The sequence below is a fragment of the Ranitomeya imitator genome, chromosome 2, assembly GCF_032444005.1.
Source record: "Ranitomeya imitator isolate aRanImi1 chromosome 2, aRanImi1.pri, whole genome shotgun sequence".
In the NCBI taxonomy this organism is placed as follows: Eukaryota; Metazoa; Chordata; class Amphibia; order Anura; family Dendrobatidae; genus Ranitomeya; species Ranitomeya imitator.
The window spans coordinates 812796233-812812638 of record NC_091283.1 but is presented as its reverse complement, the minus strand read 5'-3'; the positions used below and the strand labels follow the sequence as shown (position 1 = coordinate 812812638).

General features: G+C 45.4%; 1 protein-coding gene across 1 annotated transcript; it reads right to left on the bottom strand.

Moving 5' to 3' along the window:
• Positions 1 to 229: 229 nt before the first annotated feature.
• On the bottom strand, positions 230 to 16160 carry LHPP (phospholysine phosphohistidine inorganic pyrophosphate phosphatase). The gene is made up of 7 exons (XM_069753879.1): positions 16008 to 16160; positions 5842 to 6029; positions 4696 to 4849; positions 1428 to 1491; positions 1268 to 1360; positions 927 to 1018; positions 230 to 537 (listed from the first exon to the last, which is right to left on the bottom strand). The coding sequence occupies exons 1-7, from the start codon at positions 16124 to 16126 to the stop codon at positions 435 to 437; spliced, it is 813 nt and encodes a 270-aa protein (XP_069609980.1). The 5' UTR covers positions 16127 to 16160; the 3' UTR covers positions 230 to 434.
• Positions 16161 to 16406: the final 246 nt, after the last annotated feature.

Here is a 16406-nt window from a genome sequence, read left to right as displayed (position 1 = left end):
CATAACATGTATTTTAGCTTGTATAGCCCCCTGTGCAATCAGCCCCGGTCACACTGCCGTCATGGCTCTTGGTCTCTGCTATGAAGGATTGGTTTTCCAGATGACCCTGATAAATCCTACCGAGGTAAGACAGGGCCCATCGCGTTTCCGCAGGGGGTCCAGTGTTTTTTTTATAACAAGAATTGTGCTCCAAAATGTAAAAAAAAAATGTAAACATAATGGCAGCCCCTATATAACACACGTCCTTTTAATTTACAACTTTGTTATTCAAGTAAATGACACGGCACCTAATCCAAGTAATGTCCCGTATACTGGAGAGGGCAGCGGTCAGGCTGAGCGTTCGTTGCTGAATTTCCTATTCACAGAGCAGTTATTTTTGCATACTTTTACTACTCGCTGCCATTTCTTTTGCGGTTATAAAGAGTAAACTGCGGTCAGTGGCCGGCCGACACGGAGGCCAGGAGGATATCCACGGCGTGGGCTAAATTATTCACATACCCATCAGCAGTCACTTGAGGGTGTCTCTCGTCGCTAGGCCTGGAAGAGAGGACATATTTAGGCATATTCTTGTGTATCCACTAGTGATGAGCAAACATGCCCGGATAGCATCTTATCCGAGCACGCTCGGGTGTTATCCGAGTATCTGGACGTGCTCGTGTATAATGTTTGAGTCCCTGCGGTTGCATGATTTGCGGCTGTTAGACAGCCCGAACACGTGGGGATTCCCTAAAGAACAGGCAATCCCTGCATGTGTACTGTCTAACAGTCGCAAATAGTGTAACTGCAGGGCCTCGAACAGAATATACGAGCTCGTCCAAATGCCCGGATAACACCCGAGTGTGCTCGGATAAGACATTATCCGAGCACGTTCGCTCATCACTAGTGTACAGCACAACGGTGCTAAGATCTGGCTCTTATTGGTCCACCTGTATTTTCCAGTTCGGACGAGTACACCTCGAATGCCGCAGCTTTGTGCTCCTCCGATATCGTTCACCACGTCGTCTCCAACCATTACAGCCTGCAATATAAGGGCAGTGATCTCCAACCTGTGGCTGCCAGGACAATTTATCAAAGGTGGCGCACTTGCCTACAATCACTGCCTTCATTTTTCAGCTACCAAACCGGTTGCCATATATGCATGCACGGTCAGGGCTGTGGAGTCAGTAAGCCAAACCTCCGACTCCTCAACTTCCATGACACCGACTCCACCAAAATGGGCTCCGACTCCACAGCCCTGTGTACGCGACATGACGCCTCCATACTGTACCTCGTGTGGTTGCACTCCCAGCTCATCCAATGCAGACAAGAAGAAGTTCTTGGACGGCTTTCCCACAACCTCCGCTGTGATATCGCAGGCGTACTGGACAAAAAAAAGGAGAATTACTAATGTGCAATAATGTCCAACGCCAGCACAAAAGGCACCTTACCTCCAGAGCTTTCATGTAGGCCCCAACGTCTAACATCAGGCCTTCTGTTTCCTTATAATAACGTCTGAAAAAAAACCACAAACTCAACTATCTATAAATATATATATTCCTTAAATATACACACGAAATACAGAAGGACCAAAACGGTGGAAAAGACGGCAGCAAAAAGACCCATACAAAAAATATCATTTATGTTAATATTATTTTTTTTTTACATCAAATGCACAAAAGGAAACCCAATGCTGATATGGTCCGTGAATCAAATTCTATAAGACGTCAACGATAAAGGGGAAGATTTAGCTTTTCTTTTGGCCTCTAGTGTAGGCACGACAAAAGATCACATAAAATATGGCATAGTGTGGAGCACAAAGAAACTATGGCTTGGACTACCCGGAAAGCTTTCTTCAATGAGCCATTAAAACAAGTACCACTTGCTGGTTTGTTGGTGTTAAGACCCCCATATACAGAAGCTGTCGGCCGAATGATCGTTTAGCTGACAGTTACAAAGGGTATGGAAAGTATTCAGACCCCTTTAAATTTTTCACTCTTTATTTCATTGCAGCCATTTGGTAAATTCAAAAAAGTTTATTTTTTTCTCATTATTGTACACTCTGCACCCCATCTTGACTGAAAAAAACAAATGTAGAAATTTTTGCAAATTTATTAAAAAAGGAAAACTGAAATCTCACATGGTCATCAGTATTCAGCGCCTTTGCTCAGTATTGGGTAGAAGCCCCTTTTGAGCTAGTACAGCCATGAGTCTTCTTGGGAATGATGCTACATGTTTTCACACCTGGATTTGGGGATCCTCGGCCATTCTTCCTTGCAGATCCTCTCCAGTTCCATCAGGTTGGATGGTGAACGTTGGTGGACAGCTATTTTCAGGTCTCTCCAGAGATGCTCAATTGGGTTTAGGTCAGGGCTTTGGCTGGGCCAGTCAGGAATGGTCACAGAGTTGTTTTGAAGCTGCTCCTTTGTTATTTTAGCTGTGTGCTTAGGATCATTGTCTTGTTGGAAGGTGAACCTTCGGCCAAGTCTGAGGTCCAGAGCACTCTGGAAGAGGTTTTCATCCAGGATATCTCTGTACTTTCTCCGTATTCATGTTTCCTTCAATGACAACCAGTCGTCCTGTCCCTGCAGCTGAAAAACAACCCCATAGCATGATGCTGCCACCACCATGTTTCACTGTTGGGATAGTATTGGGCAGGTAATGAGCAGTGCCTGGTTTTCTCCACACATACCGCTTACAATTATCACCAAAAAGGTCTATCTTCATCTCATCAGACCAGAGAATGCCATTTCTCATAGTCTGGGAGTCCTTCAGGTGTTTTTTTTAGTAAACTCTATGAGGGTTTTCAAATGTCTTGCACTGAGGAAAGGCTTCCGTTGGGCCACTCTGCCATAAAGGCCTGACTGGTGGAGGGCTGCAGTGATAGTTGACTTTGTGGAACTTTCTCCCATCTCCCTGCTGCATCTCTGGAGCTCAGCCACAGTGATCTTCGGGTTCTTCTTTACCTCTCTCATCAAGGCTCTTCTCCCACGATTGCTCAGTTTGGCTGGACGGCCAGGTCTAGGAAGACTTCTGGTGGTCCCAAATTTCTTCCATTTAAGGATTATGGAGGCCACTGTGCTCTTAGGAACCTTGAGTACTGCAGAAATTCTGTTGTAACCTTGGCCAGATCTGTGCCTTACCACAAGTCTGTCTCTGAGCTCCTTGGCCGGTTCCTTTGAACTCATGATTCTCATTTGGTCTGACATGCACTGTGAGCTGTGAGGTCTTATATAGACAGGTGTGTGCCTTTACAAATCATGTCCCATCAGTTTAATTACACACAGCTGGACTCCAATGAAGGAGTAGAACCATCTCAAGGAGGATCACAAGGAAATGGACAGCATGTAACTTAAATATGAGTGTCTGAGCAAAGGGTCTGAAGACTTATGACCATGTGATATTTCAGGTTTTTAATAAATATGCAAAAATGTCTACATTTTTTGTTTTGTTTCAGTCAAGATGGGGTGCAGAGTGTACCTTAATGAGAAAAAATGAACTTTTTTGAATTTATCAAATGGCTGCAATGAAACAAAGAGTGAAAAATTTAAAGTGGTCTGAATACTTTCTCTACCCACTGTAATTCCACCCACCTGCCTTATTTACAGGAATGCTCAGCTTGGCCGCTGGAATGCGAATGTGCAAAAATAATCTGTTGCTATCTATTTAGTTAGTAACTACCTTCCGGTTCTATCAGAGTGGTCACTGTCGGCGATTCAGCTGCTCCACGTAAACAGAGCAGCTCTTCCTCTTCTGAGCTGCTCTGTTAACAGGTGCAAGACTGCAGATGTCATGCTGATTGAAAGCCTGCTCCCCGCAGTTAGGCAGCGGGGAGCCAGCTGTCAATCAGCAAGACATCGGCAGTAACTCTCTGTAAGCAGAAGAGAAGCCGCTGCTCTGCCGATGTGACGTCAGTGGAAGCTACAGAATTGCAGACAGGAGCAGTTTATGACCGATCTGCGCTGCACAGAACAGGTTGGTAATTAGTAACTACCTCCTTGTTAGTTCTAGTCCTGGATAACCCCTTTAAATGGGCTCAAAATTATTTTTGCAATTCGGGTTTATTAAAAATGTTGCACCATTTACTTTCTTTGGCCTGTAGTTCTGCCATCTTTATTGCTAGCAGCAGAATATTTTAAGTAAGTATCCATCAGAGAGCTTAGCAACTCTTTAGTCTTTTACCAAGCTTCAATCAGTTCTGCCGTGAGCGATGATCGCAAATCAGCAGAGAGAAGCTCAGAAAATCACAGATAAAAGAGCTATAAACTCCCTGCCAGAACGAGCTCACTGACAGGTTCTTAGTTAATCTTATTCCGCAGCCAACAATAAGCAGAGTAAAAAAATAGCCTTTATAGTCAAAATGTGCCAAATTTTTAATGAAATTTAATTGCAAATATTTTCAACCAAAATACATGCAGCTAAGTAAAAAATGCATGTATTTAGGAGTCCCACATCATGATGATCTTTGGGGGTTCCAGCAATCAGACCCCTACAGATTTTACACTAAATGTGTATTAGTGGAATCTAAAAATTACCTAAAGTGTATTGTCCCCCCTGATTTTCCTTCATGTCAAATGCAGGGATGATAAGGATCGCGCATTTGGATTTTAACTCCTTGGTCCATTAGTTTGGTATGAACAACCAATATTCCGACTCACGTTTGTTCATAGGGATTTCTATAGAGGATTCCGGGGACACGTAGGACGCTGAACCACTCACCCTTTCCCTAGAGATATGAGCACTGGTTTCTCCAAATTGACCAACACCTGAAACGCTCGGTTGACATTTTGATAGGAGAAGTTTTCGGCAGCGTCTCCAATCACAACGCAGTTGGGTTCAGATTTATCAATGGAGTCAAATTCAGGGAGAAGATCTAAAACGAAAAAAGATGGTGGACATATAGATACAATTCATTGATTCATAAGGGTAAACATTTCAAGATGTGATTTTAAATGATAATAATAATAATAATAATAATAACAATAATAATAATAAAAAAGTCAATATTGACTTTTGGGTATTGCTACATCCAATTGCTGGTTGTCACTCTTTGAAGGTCTCAAACTGTCCTTGGAGCTGGGACCATAACTATGCATGTCCCGGGGGTGCTCTTAGAGAAGCCCAAGTCTCCAACCCTACTATGCTCCTGTAAAAACCCTAATCTGTCCCCTCCCCATGAGGCATGGAACAGAAATGAAAGGTAAGCCAGAGACAAAGACAAGACAGGGATAACAGAAAACCTCTATCATACAAAAGCACAAACCATCAATAGGGAGGAGGATAGGGACTGGGAGGAATACACTGAATGGGAAAAGGGAACAGGGGATAAACATACACATTCAACAGCAAACTAGAGAACACCACATCTCCAACTCCAAACTTCAACTACTTAGCACAGTAAGACGAATCTTTCACAGGCAGGGACTAAACGCCCAGAGCCAATATATACAGAGGGAATAAAGCAGTTACAGCTGAGAACAACCAGGCTGTATGGTCTCAGCCAGCATGGAAAGAGTTCTTAACCCTCTCAGAACTGAAGGAAAGGAAAATCCATTTAAATAAGGATACGAATCACACCGTCTCTAAAGAGGACTGCGATTCATTACCTGTTGTACCGTCTAATTCCCAAGTCTTCCAAAGAGACGTGACACCCTCGTGACACTGGTGCAAGAATCCATGTCCCCTTCTTCAAAGAGGTGATTTGCAAAGAATAAAGGTGTCGTGTGATGTGAAACATCTAATGTGAAACACAATTTGTCTTTATAAGCCATTCTTATAGCTGTTATTTGCCATCATCCATCAGGTACGTTACCACCATTATTGGGCAGGTGCAGCTTCTTCCGGCGTGACGCTATATCCACTCACCATCATGGACCAGTAAGTGAGGGCGCAATCCCTGTTCCATCATCAGTTTTCTTGCAGCCGGTCCGGGAGCCGTTACTTCATCTTCGGATATGTTAAAACCAAACTTCTGCAGTTTACGAACGAACTGGGCTCTTGTGGCCTGAGACTCGTTTGTGCAGAATCGCAAATTCAAACCCGCTTGCCGGATCCTAGTGAAAAAGACCGAAAACTTCACTTGATGAAATCGAAGTCTGTAAATGTGCAGACACACAATCGCGCATATACAGTGATATTTCTTCTCCCTGAGAAGACTGAAAAGGGATTGTTCAGACTTGGGGTTCAAGACTGCAGTCACTGTATATTACTGCAGACTTGTGAAGCCTTACAGAGCGCATTGTGCACTCTGTCAGAATTCTCCGATGCAGGTGGGAGCGTGATCACAAATATGGGGTTTGCATACTTGAGGTTTACATGCCAATTAGACGTGCGCGGCCTCGTTTAGTACAAGCAACTTAAACGAGGCTGGCCACGTTTAGTCAGAATGTGGCTGGAAGTATGAAATTCATATGCTCGCGGTTACAAGACTGTCCGCTCCCGGAGAACCCTGACAGCGAGCACTGTGCACGCAATGTGAGGATTCGCAAGTCTGCAGTCACATAGGGTGACTGCAGTTTTGAGCCCCAAGCCTGGACAACCCCTTTAACTAGATCAGATTTTGGGGGTTTGGGAATTTTTAGTCCCCAAATACCATATGTAGCATAGTGGCTTTTTTTTTCGTTGAGCAGGCGGCCACTTTTCCGGAAGACCATCTTTTCACTTCAGTTTCGGGCGGCCATGATTGAGATATTTTTGCGTGATGTATTAGGTAGTAAGTTAACAGTTCTTAAAGCGGATGTGTTAGAAGCAAGAAAAATTGACAAGTGTAAGGAAATGAATGACACCAACAAGGGGCAAAATGTGTTGACTTGACGAGTGGGTCAGAGCATCTCCATAATGGCAGGTCTCGTAGGGTGTTCCCTGGATGCAGTGGTCAGTATCTAAGAACAGGGGTCCATGTAAGGACAACCGGTGACAGACGCAAAATAACGGGCATCCAAGCCTCACTGATGGGTATGGGGAGAAAAGCCCAGCCTGTCTGGTCCGACACTGTAGACGATGGTAGTGCATTTTTGCATATTTGGGCAAACCAAGAACTGTTAATAGTAAGAGGTAAAAAATCCAGTCTGGTAAACCAGAAGAACAACTGAATGGTGCCAATGCAAAATCTATAATGGTGAAATTGACAAAAAAGTAAGTTTTGGGGACAAAGTCAGACGTGAGATTAAGTATACACCGCCCAAGTGCAGAACCGGGCACAGGAGATGGAGGGGCAGAGTCCGAGCCCTTGCGGTACCTCAGACCTCAGCAGCTCGAGGTTAAATACAGCCCCTGGGCTTGTCTGTGGCCATCAGACAGATGAAAATGACACATAACACTTAACGTGTAATTGCCCTTCATAACATGAGCGTTTCTCTTTTAAATGAGGCCATTTGGATAAAGAGATAACGAGATTCCAGCGTACGTTACTAATGTACCAGCGGAGCGTGGCGCACTTGGAGGGTAATGATGCAGGTGAGCAGAGCATACGAGGGACCAATTATCCCTAATAAATGACTGTGCGACCTTCTCAGAACAGTGAGCAGAGGGCGACGGGAGGAAAGGGCCGAGGCCGCATCTGTTCTCGTACAATATGGCGAGTACTCCCCAACAAGTGCCTACCCAAACCGGAATGTAGGGAAGAACGCCGCCATGGTCCCAGGTCTGCGCTCGATGGCCACGCTTTAATTAAATGTGTCCTATATATCATTAATATAAGCCTATATAAGCCTTTGTAGTATGGACAAGTAACGATAAAGCTTCTGGAGCGGGTATTCTACCGGCAGAGGTGAGCGGAAGGTGCAAGGATGTGCTACTTCTCCATCAGCCGTAGATTCTCTCATCTGGGACAATTATGCTAATCACACTCTGATCAGAGTGGGATCCGATTATCTCGGATGAGAAGATCTTCATCACTCTATGAGGACATTTGAATAGGACTTCACTCAGATGTCATTCGAGTGCAGTCTGATTTTTCCCTCTCATTGACATGCATGGCTAATATTGGATCAAACTCGCTTGGACATGCAAAGATTTATTCCTCAGTCTGTGTCTGAGGAAACTAATAGTCCAATAGTATAACACTGGTCAGAGTGCAATCCCATGTTTTGTCAGATCACACTCGGACTGCACACACGCTCGTCTACACCCGCCCTTAAAGGGATTTACAGACCAAGACCTGATACCATCACTGTTGTGTTGGCAAAGCTAGGAAAGAATTCTGAAAACCTTGTATCACTCGGTGCCATTTCCAAGCTCGCAACGGATGTTAAACTCCAACCGAAGCTATATTTGGCCTCATTCAGACTTCCAATTTTTTTTTTCTGCATAAGAGAATTGGAAAAATTGATTTTATGCAATTTTTTATCCATTTTTGGCCTGTGTGTCAGTTTTTACCATCAGTGTTGGATCTGTTTTTCAGGTCTGCAAAAAAGAAAATTCCAAGCCTCTCCTACCCATTAAGGATGAAACGCCTCCGAGAGCCTCCATTTAGTTTTCCATGGACCCATTTGGCCTTGGTTGGGTGATTGCGATCCGTAAGTCTTTGCAGTGAGAATTTTTGCAGACTCTCGGTCCATAAAAGAAGATAACAGCTCCGTACTGTAGATTATAATGGGCAAATGTTCTACCCATGAAAAAACGGATTTCTGAACGATGTCTAATCTGAACTGAGATACTATCCAAAGCCGGAAAAATCCACAGAGCTCAACATCAGGCGGCCATTTCTGACTCTCCAACTAGAGGCTACTAACCGGGGTAGAGGGCTATCCTCCTGCCAGAAACTATATACTCAATGGACAGTCCAGGGTTTAATTCTGGTCTTAGGCTTAAAAAAGTGATTTTCTTCACTGATGGCATACTATTGTTTCTAGATGTCAGCGAATCAATGGCCGCAGCATTGATGTTCATACTGTACGTTCCAAACCTTCACGTTCCAAAATTCACTTAGAATCTCTGTAAATGGACACGTGTCAATAAAGAAGAATAAAAGGGGGGCAATAAAGAGCGATGCACACATTGACACCCCAGATTGACCGCTCTTACCCCCCCCAGGCCGCCTTCCTGCCCATTATCTGCAGTGTAAGGCTCTGAGCGGCAGGGGGTTAATGCGATCCTAATTCCGGGTCTTCTGATCTTTTATGACTTCCACAAAACATCTGTGTTGGTCAAACAATTACCTGCGTAGATGCCTGTGCGCCATTTAATCATTAATCGGCCGCTGGCGGGAATCTAAACTGTGATCGGGGCATCTGTTCCCTCATTACATGGACTGATCAGCAACAATCATCGTTATAGGGAGAAGGAAAAAGAAGTTGTATCTTAAAGGATGACAAAAATGACATTCCTGCCCGGTAACGGTACTTCGAACAGACAACCATTAATCAGATAAGTGCAATACGTCGTTGTGACGGATAGCACTCGTCCCCGGGTTATTCAATGAGGCCGTGCACGTGTCCGATTTTTTTTTCCTTTGGACCAAGTGGTCCAAGAAAACAAATATTGCAGAAGGCACTCACCCATTAATGTCTATGGGTCTGAGAAAAAAAAAAATCGGATCACACTCGGATGACCTCCGATTCTCAAAAACTGACCCAATGAAGAAAGTGGAGAAATTTTGTTTTTCTCTCCACCTCCGAGAAAATCGGATCCCACTTTGATCGTGAGCGATTTTCTGAGATCGAGAGACCACCGCCGTCTGCACTTGCCCTAAATGAAACACAACATTTCATTCTATTCCTTCATGGACGTCTAGTCGAAATGTGGCCAAAAGTATGAAAATCACATTCTTGCGGTGACATGACCACCCACCCCCGGCATCGAATAAACCTCATAGTGCACAGTGCATGCGTATGTCAGACCTGTAGGCATCTGCAGATTTTTTATTTTTTTTTTTTGCTGGCTGTATGGAATAGTATAGAAAAAGTAAAAAAAAAAAGTGAGGTCCTATGGGTACAAAAAACGGTCCCCAAAAAGGGGCCAATCTATTAAACTTACAGCTCGTTTGTCATTAGTGGTTTATGAGCTGCTCGGTGCCTACGGCTTCTTCTATGGGGATGATCCGCTATATAACGTCATTACATTGGAAGTGGAATTCAACTAAAATCTTCTGTAAAGGCTGAATATTTAAAAAGACAAATAGTCAATAAAAACTTAATGTTGAAAAAAAAAAAAAAAAGACAAATAGCAATAAATACGCCCCGGGGGGAGCAGACGGCCTCCTGCGGAGCGGGATCATTTTATGGGATATGTATAGGCACATATTTCGTGGTACCGGGGTCTTGTCCTGCCTGGTGGGACACCGATCCGACACCCGCCACCAGCTGCTCACTTCTCCTGTCAGGATTTTATTGCAGGTTGTTCAGACAGAAGTTGTGTGCAAATCTCCAAGAATACGCTGTAAATGTCTATTCATAGGCCAGGAGGGAGCTGATAGAAGAAGGTGGTCTCCTGCCGGCCTCTATTGATCAGGCACACTTCCCAATGAAAACATTCATTCTATGCACTTGTCACTACAAAGGTCCGAGACAAGGAGCTAAAGAAAGGACACAAGCACAGGTCTGTTCTTAAGCGTTTTAAACTTTTTCTTTTTTATTTGTTCAGTATGAAATATTATGAAACATTGAAAATAACTTTATTAGGGGATTTGTCTTCATTCATGTAAAAAAAAATGCATATGATTGGCTTCCAAAATTTATATTTTCCCCAGTGTATTTACCGGCGTTCAGAAGCAATGAGAAAGTACTAATTTGGAGTACAGATGATGGCAGTGATGGGTCAGCGCCTGTCTCCTCCACCTCTGAACAAGAATCCTTCCTGCAGCAGTTTATCAGAGTTAATGACTATCATATAATAATAATGACGCATATGTGCTGAGCTGACCCATCACTGCCATCAGCTGTACTCCCATCAACATTTTTATACTCTTAATATATGGCAATCATCATACTATACAGCACTTACAATTGCTCGTTTTGCCTTTCTACCCAGCTAATTCTTCTCTTTTCCATTAGATCTAGGACATCATGTGAATTTTTCTAAGCTCTATGTAGAAAGAGGAGGTCAATTTTCCCTGTATGAGTCGAAAATGCAAAAGTCCCTGGCGGGAGGAGGAGTTTGGGTCAAGTTGTGAATAGAGGAATGATTTCTGCAGGGACAAGTAACTTCCTGTTTCTACATAGAGCAGAGAAAAGAGAAGAATTTACTGGGTAGAAAGGGAAAGTGAGCAATTGTAAGAGCACAGTGCTATATAATATGGTGACTGCAATATATTAAGAGGATAAAAACTTTGATGGGAGGAGGAGGGCTTCTTTGATGCAGATAAAAGCAAGCAAATAGACAGGAAAAGCTGAGGTTTGGAAGCTGCTTACAGGTAATTTTTTTTTACTGAAATGAAGACAAATCCTCCAATAAAGTTTCGGAACTTTCCATGCTGGACAAAAGTATTTAAAAAAAAAAAAAAAAAGATTTAGTTACTCTGACAAGTTCTAAAATCCTTTGTACACTGTCCACGGAGACCCATGAGCTTCTGTAGGTCTTTGGCTTCATATGGAAGGACAGTGGAATTTCTCGTATTAATGCGATCTCCTCCACTTATTTTACTTAGAGCCGCATTCACATGCACAGTAGATTAACAATGGCCAGACCCTCGGACCATGAGACATGTATGGGGGTCTTCCAAACTCTCATCCAACAGCAGATATGGGGGAAAAAGCAGTATTGGGTATGCAAATTTCAACATGTTCTACTCTTCTGTCCTCGGGGGACATATGAGCTATACTTGACAAATCTCCCCGAAATGTTAGGACACAAGTAAAAAGTAGAGACCTTCCAGACAAGTTGACACATTTCCTGGGTGCTGTGAATGTCCCACTTATATGAATGTGGCTTACAAAAATGAACAAGCCAATTTGGTTGTATAGAACTGATTGTTACTGTCCTAAATTACTGCAACAAAATCTGCTGCGTGTGAATATAACCCAACTCTGCTACTGCATAAAAGAGTTCTGCTAAGCCGTTATGGGCGCATCTGAGGGCGAGCTTGTCATCAGTACCCAACACCAACGAGCAGAATTGTGAATGCTGCTCCGGACTGTAACTCAGGATCAGATAGAAAAAAATACAGATATTTTATTTACAAACCTGAAGTTTTATCAGTGGGGTGGTTCACAATCTGAGAATCCGACCAGGGGCGGACGTATCATAGGTGCAACCTGTGCAGCCATACAGGGGCCCAGGAGGTCAGGGGCCACTATCGCCACCAGTGCAGGTGGGATTGAGCATTCTGATGAGATATTGGCTGCAGATGTCCCGTATACTGTTCTTCCACTGGGGCCTCTTCTGTCTGTGTCGCTCCTGAGTCCCACTGGGGCCTCTTCTGTCTGTGTCGCTCCTGAGTCCCACTGGGGCCTCTTCTGTCTGTGTTGTTCCTGAATCCCACTGGGGCCTCTTCTGTCTGTGTCGCTCCTGAATCCCACTGGGGCCTCTTCTGTCTGTGTCGCTCCTGAGTCCCACTGGGGCCTCTTCTGTCTGTGTTGTTCCTGAATCCCACTGGGGCCTCTTCTGTCTGTGTCGCTCCTGAATCCCACTGGGGCCTCTTCTGTCTGTGTCGCTCCTGAGTCCCACTGGGGCCTCTTCTGTCTGTGTTGTTCCTGAATCCCACTGGGGCCTCTTCTGTCTGTGTCGCTCCTGAATCCCACTGGGGCCTCTTCTGTCTGTGTCGCTCCTGAGTCCCACTGGGGCCTCTTCTGTCTGTGTCGCTCCTGAATCCCACTGGGGCCTCTTCTCTCTGTGTCGCTCCTGAGTCCCACTGGGGCCTCTTCTGTCTGTGTCGCTCCTGAGTCCCACTGGGGCCTCTTCTGTCTGTGTTGCTCCTGAATCCCACTGGGGCCTCTTCTGTCTGTGTCGCTCCTGAATCCCACTGGGGCCTCTTCTGTCTGTGTCGCTCCTGAGTCCCACTGGGGCCTCTTCTGTCTGTGTCGCTCCTGAGTCCCACTGGGGCCTCTTCTGTCTGTGTCGCTCCTGAGTCCCACTGGGGCCTCTTCTGTCTGTGTCGCTCCTGAATCCCACTGGGGCCTCTTCTGTCTGTGTCGCCCCTGAATCCCACTGGGGCTTCTTCTGTCTGTGTCGCTCCTGAATCCCACTGGGGCCTCTTCTGTCTGTGTCGCTCCTGAATCCCACTGGGGCTTCTTCTGTCTGTGTCGCTCCTGAATCCCACTGGGGCCTCTTCTGTCTGTGTCGCTCCTGAATCCCACTGGGGCCTCTTCTGTCTGTGTTGCTCCTGAATCCCACTGGGGCCTCTTCTGTCTGTGTCGCTCTTGAATCCCACTGGGGCTTCTTCTGTCTGTGTCGCTCCTGAATCCCACTGGGGCCTCTTCTGTCTGTGTCGCTCCTGAATCCCACTGGGGCCTCTTCTGTCTGTGTCGCTCCTGAATCCCACTGGGGCTTCTTCTGTCTGTGTCGCTCCTGAATCCCACCGGGGCCTCTTCTGTCTGTGTCGCTCCTGAATCCCACCATGTGGTGAATTCATGTACACTGTGGGGTCTTACACACTAATGTATGTATATCGCATACGTGCAGCCATGCGCTTGCACGCTCCAGGGGCCGTGACTGCAGACTTGAACCCCAAGCATGGATAACTCCTTTAAAGGGAATTTGTCATCAGAAAATGATCTATTATATAAATCAGTATTTTTAAAAATACATTTTGCTATTTTTTTTATCTCATATCATGATCTGTACAAGAAAAAAAATAAATAAGTAATAAAAAATAAAGTAATCTTGCAATTTTCACATTGGGCGCTGAGGCTATTTTAGACTCATACTTACTGTCCTTTCAGGAACAATTTTCATAAGTCTCACTATCATCACAGACAGGAATACAACCACAAGTCACACCTCTATTTCCCTAACTAATCTGCCACCACTCCATTTCCAATGCTGTTTCATTCCTCCACCAGTCTCCATACTTCCTGTAACTTATGAACAGATATGTGACCACTGCAGCCAATCACTGGCAGCAGTGGTGACCAATGTGCCACTGCTGTGGCTGGTGATCGGCTGCAGTGGTCACATACCAGTATTGTCCCACAGCCCAGGTATCACTGCTCAGATCTAAGCTGTGGATCGTCTGTCACTGCGCGCTCCTCTATATATAGACCTGTGTACTAAGTATAGCTGCCACCTGCCACCCCAGACACTGCCAGACATAGAGTCGCTGCCCATCATGGAGGTGAGCACAGGACGCCTCCTTCTCTGACACCTTTTTTAACGCAAATGCCCAAAGTCAGACACAGTGACTGATAGCAGCATGACTGATAGCAGCATGTAGGTCATAAAGCCTCATACACGGTTATGTGCTGCAGACTTGTGCTGTACAGGGACCAACCAATCAGCAGAAGTCACCAGCAAGAGATCCGGCGCTCCAAAGCGCCGAAACAGTGTAGTGGCCATTCTCTGGTACTGCAACACCTAGTCACACTATGATCTGAGCTGCAGTACCCGAGAATGGCCACTACACGGTGTACGGCGCTGTGGTGTCTCATATCAGCTGATCGGCGGCAGGGGTGCTGGGCGCTGCACCCCACCAGTCTGACACTGATAACCTATAGGGAGAAAGCTAACTGACTAAGCAGTTATGAGGAGCTTTCACTTGGTCAAAAGTGAACAAATATTTGGTCTTATTTCATTCATGCTGTTCCCTCGAGTATTAAGATTTTTTATTTTTTAAATACTGTCATTTAATTCTAGAGATGTGGACCTTTTTATTTAGCACAATCTTTATGGTCTTTTCAAGGGGGCGTGGCTCACAGTAATTATGCCAAGTAGTCTAAAGACACGCCCCCGAGGATCCTGTGAGCCACGCCCCTTTATAAAAACCATAAAAAATAACACTAAATAAAAAGGCCCATATTTCCGGAACAGTATATATATGTATGTGTATATGTCACAAAAAATACTCAGCAGTGGGCATAAACTAAGAGCAACACTGACCACTTTGGACTTGTTGGCATGTTGTCTTTAAAGGGTTATTTCCAAGATAGTGAGTTACATGCTATCCACAGGATAAGGGATATCTTATTGATTGCTGGGGGTCTGACTGCTGAGACCCCCAGTGATCCTGAGAATGGACCCATCTTAAACAGGAGTAGGTGCACATGCCTGGCCTCAGTTCCATTCATTGTCTATGGGACTGCGGCCAATGGCGGAGATGTGCCTTCTATAGGAGTCCCATAGACAATGAATTTAGCAGAGGTCATGAACGTTCTCGGGATCGGTGGGGGTCCCTATGGTCGGACCTCCAGCTATCAGTAAGTTATCCTCTATCCAATGGAAAGGAGATAACTTACTCTTTGGGGAATAGAACAGTCATATGACACAAAAAAAATGTCCCCCTTTTTTTTTGGGGGGGGGTGCAAAGTTTTGCTGCCGATTTGTGATGGAGGTCGCTGCAGTTTTCACCCTCTGGACTAACAGGGGTGTAATCCACTAGGAAATTAGAGATGAGGGGGACCGCGATGGGCCGCAGAGGAGGCATAATGGGGTCCATCAGTGTGACCTTAGTTTCCTGGTGGTCTTGTTAGGGGGATAATGGTGCAGATAACAGAAGACGGCGTGCCTGCCAGCTATGATGGAGCTGACATGTGCTAGTGGGTGGTCTAGGTGGGCGATTAGGGGGTCACCTGGGGATAAGTATGAACATGGGTCCATTAGACTGAGCGTTAGGGGGTCGGGCAGAAGGGAGCACAGGTGTCACTGTGGAAGGGTAATAAAAGTACACAAAGTGAGAACTATCGAGAACAGTAATAGGAAACCCCTGTGCTCGGATGTTTTATGGATCATGGATAAATACCAGCTTATCGGACGTGCAGAGTATTTATTGCTGGGGAATTACATTCATGCCGATCCTGGAACGACGAAATTGTAAGAACTTGATCGCACAGACCAGGTGACAGTGACATTCACCGGCAGATAAGCCACGCCTCTTCGTACGACTGTAGCCCCGCCCCGTCACTTGCACACCACGCCCCCTGGCTGCAGTGCAGGCTGCTCACCTGCTGACGGCCTCGGTAGAGCCGGTTATGGCGGCGCCCCCCGCAGGGCCGCCGCTGTCATACAGGACCCCGCTGACGTCCAGCAGCACCGCCCGGACCCCGCTAGTCCAGGACGCCATGTCCAGCTTGTTCCGAGCTAATTAGACCACGCCCACATATGACGCGGTGCATCACGGGACATGTAGTTCCGAGTCCGACATAGAAGAATCAGGAGAAAGCAATCAATAACCGAGAGCAGTGGGAAGAAAATAAAACAACACCGACCTGGAGATGGGTCTTCTATGAGGGCGCAAAGTTTAGAAACAAAAAAAATAAATTCGTAACTTTTTTTCTTTCTTTTCAAATTTTGCACCCAAAGATCCCTCCTCTGTGCCCTCCTTCAAGCTACACCACTATACA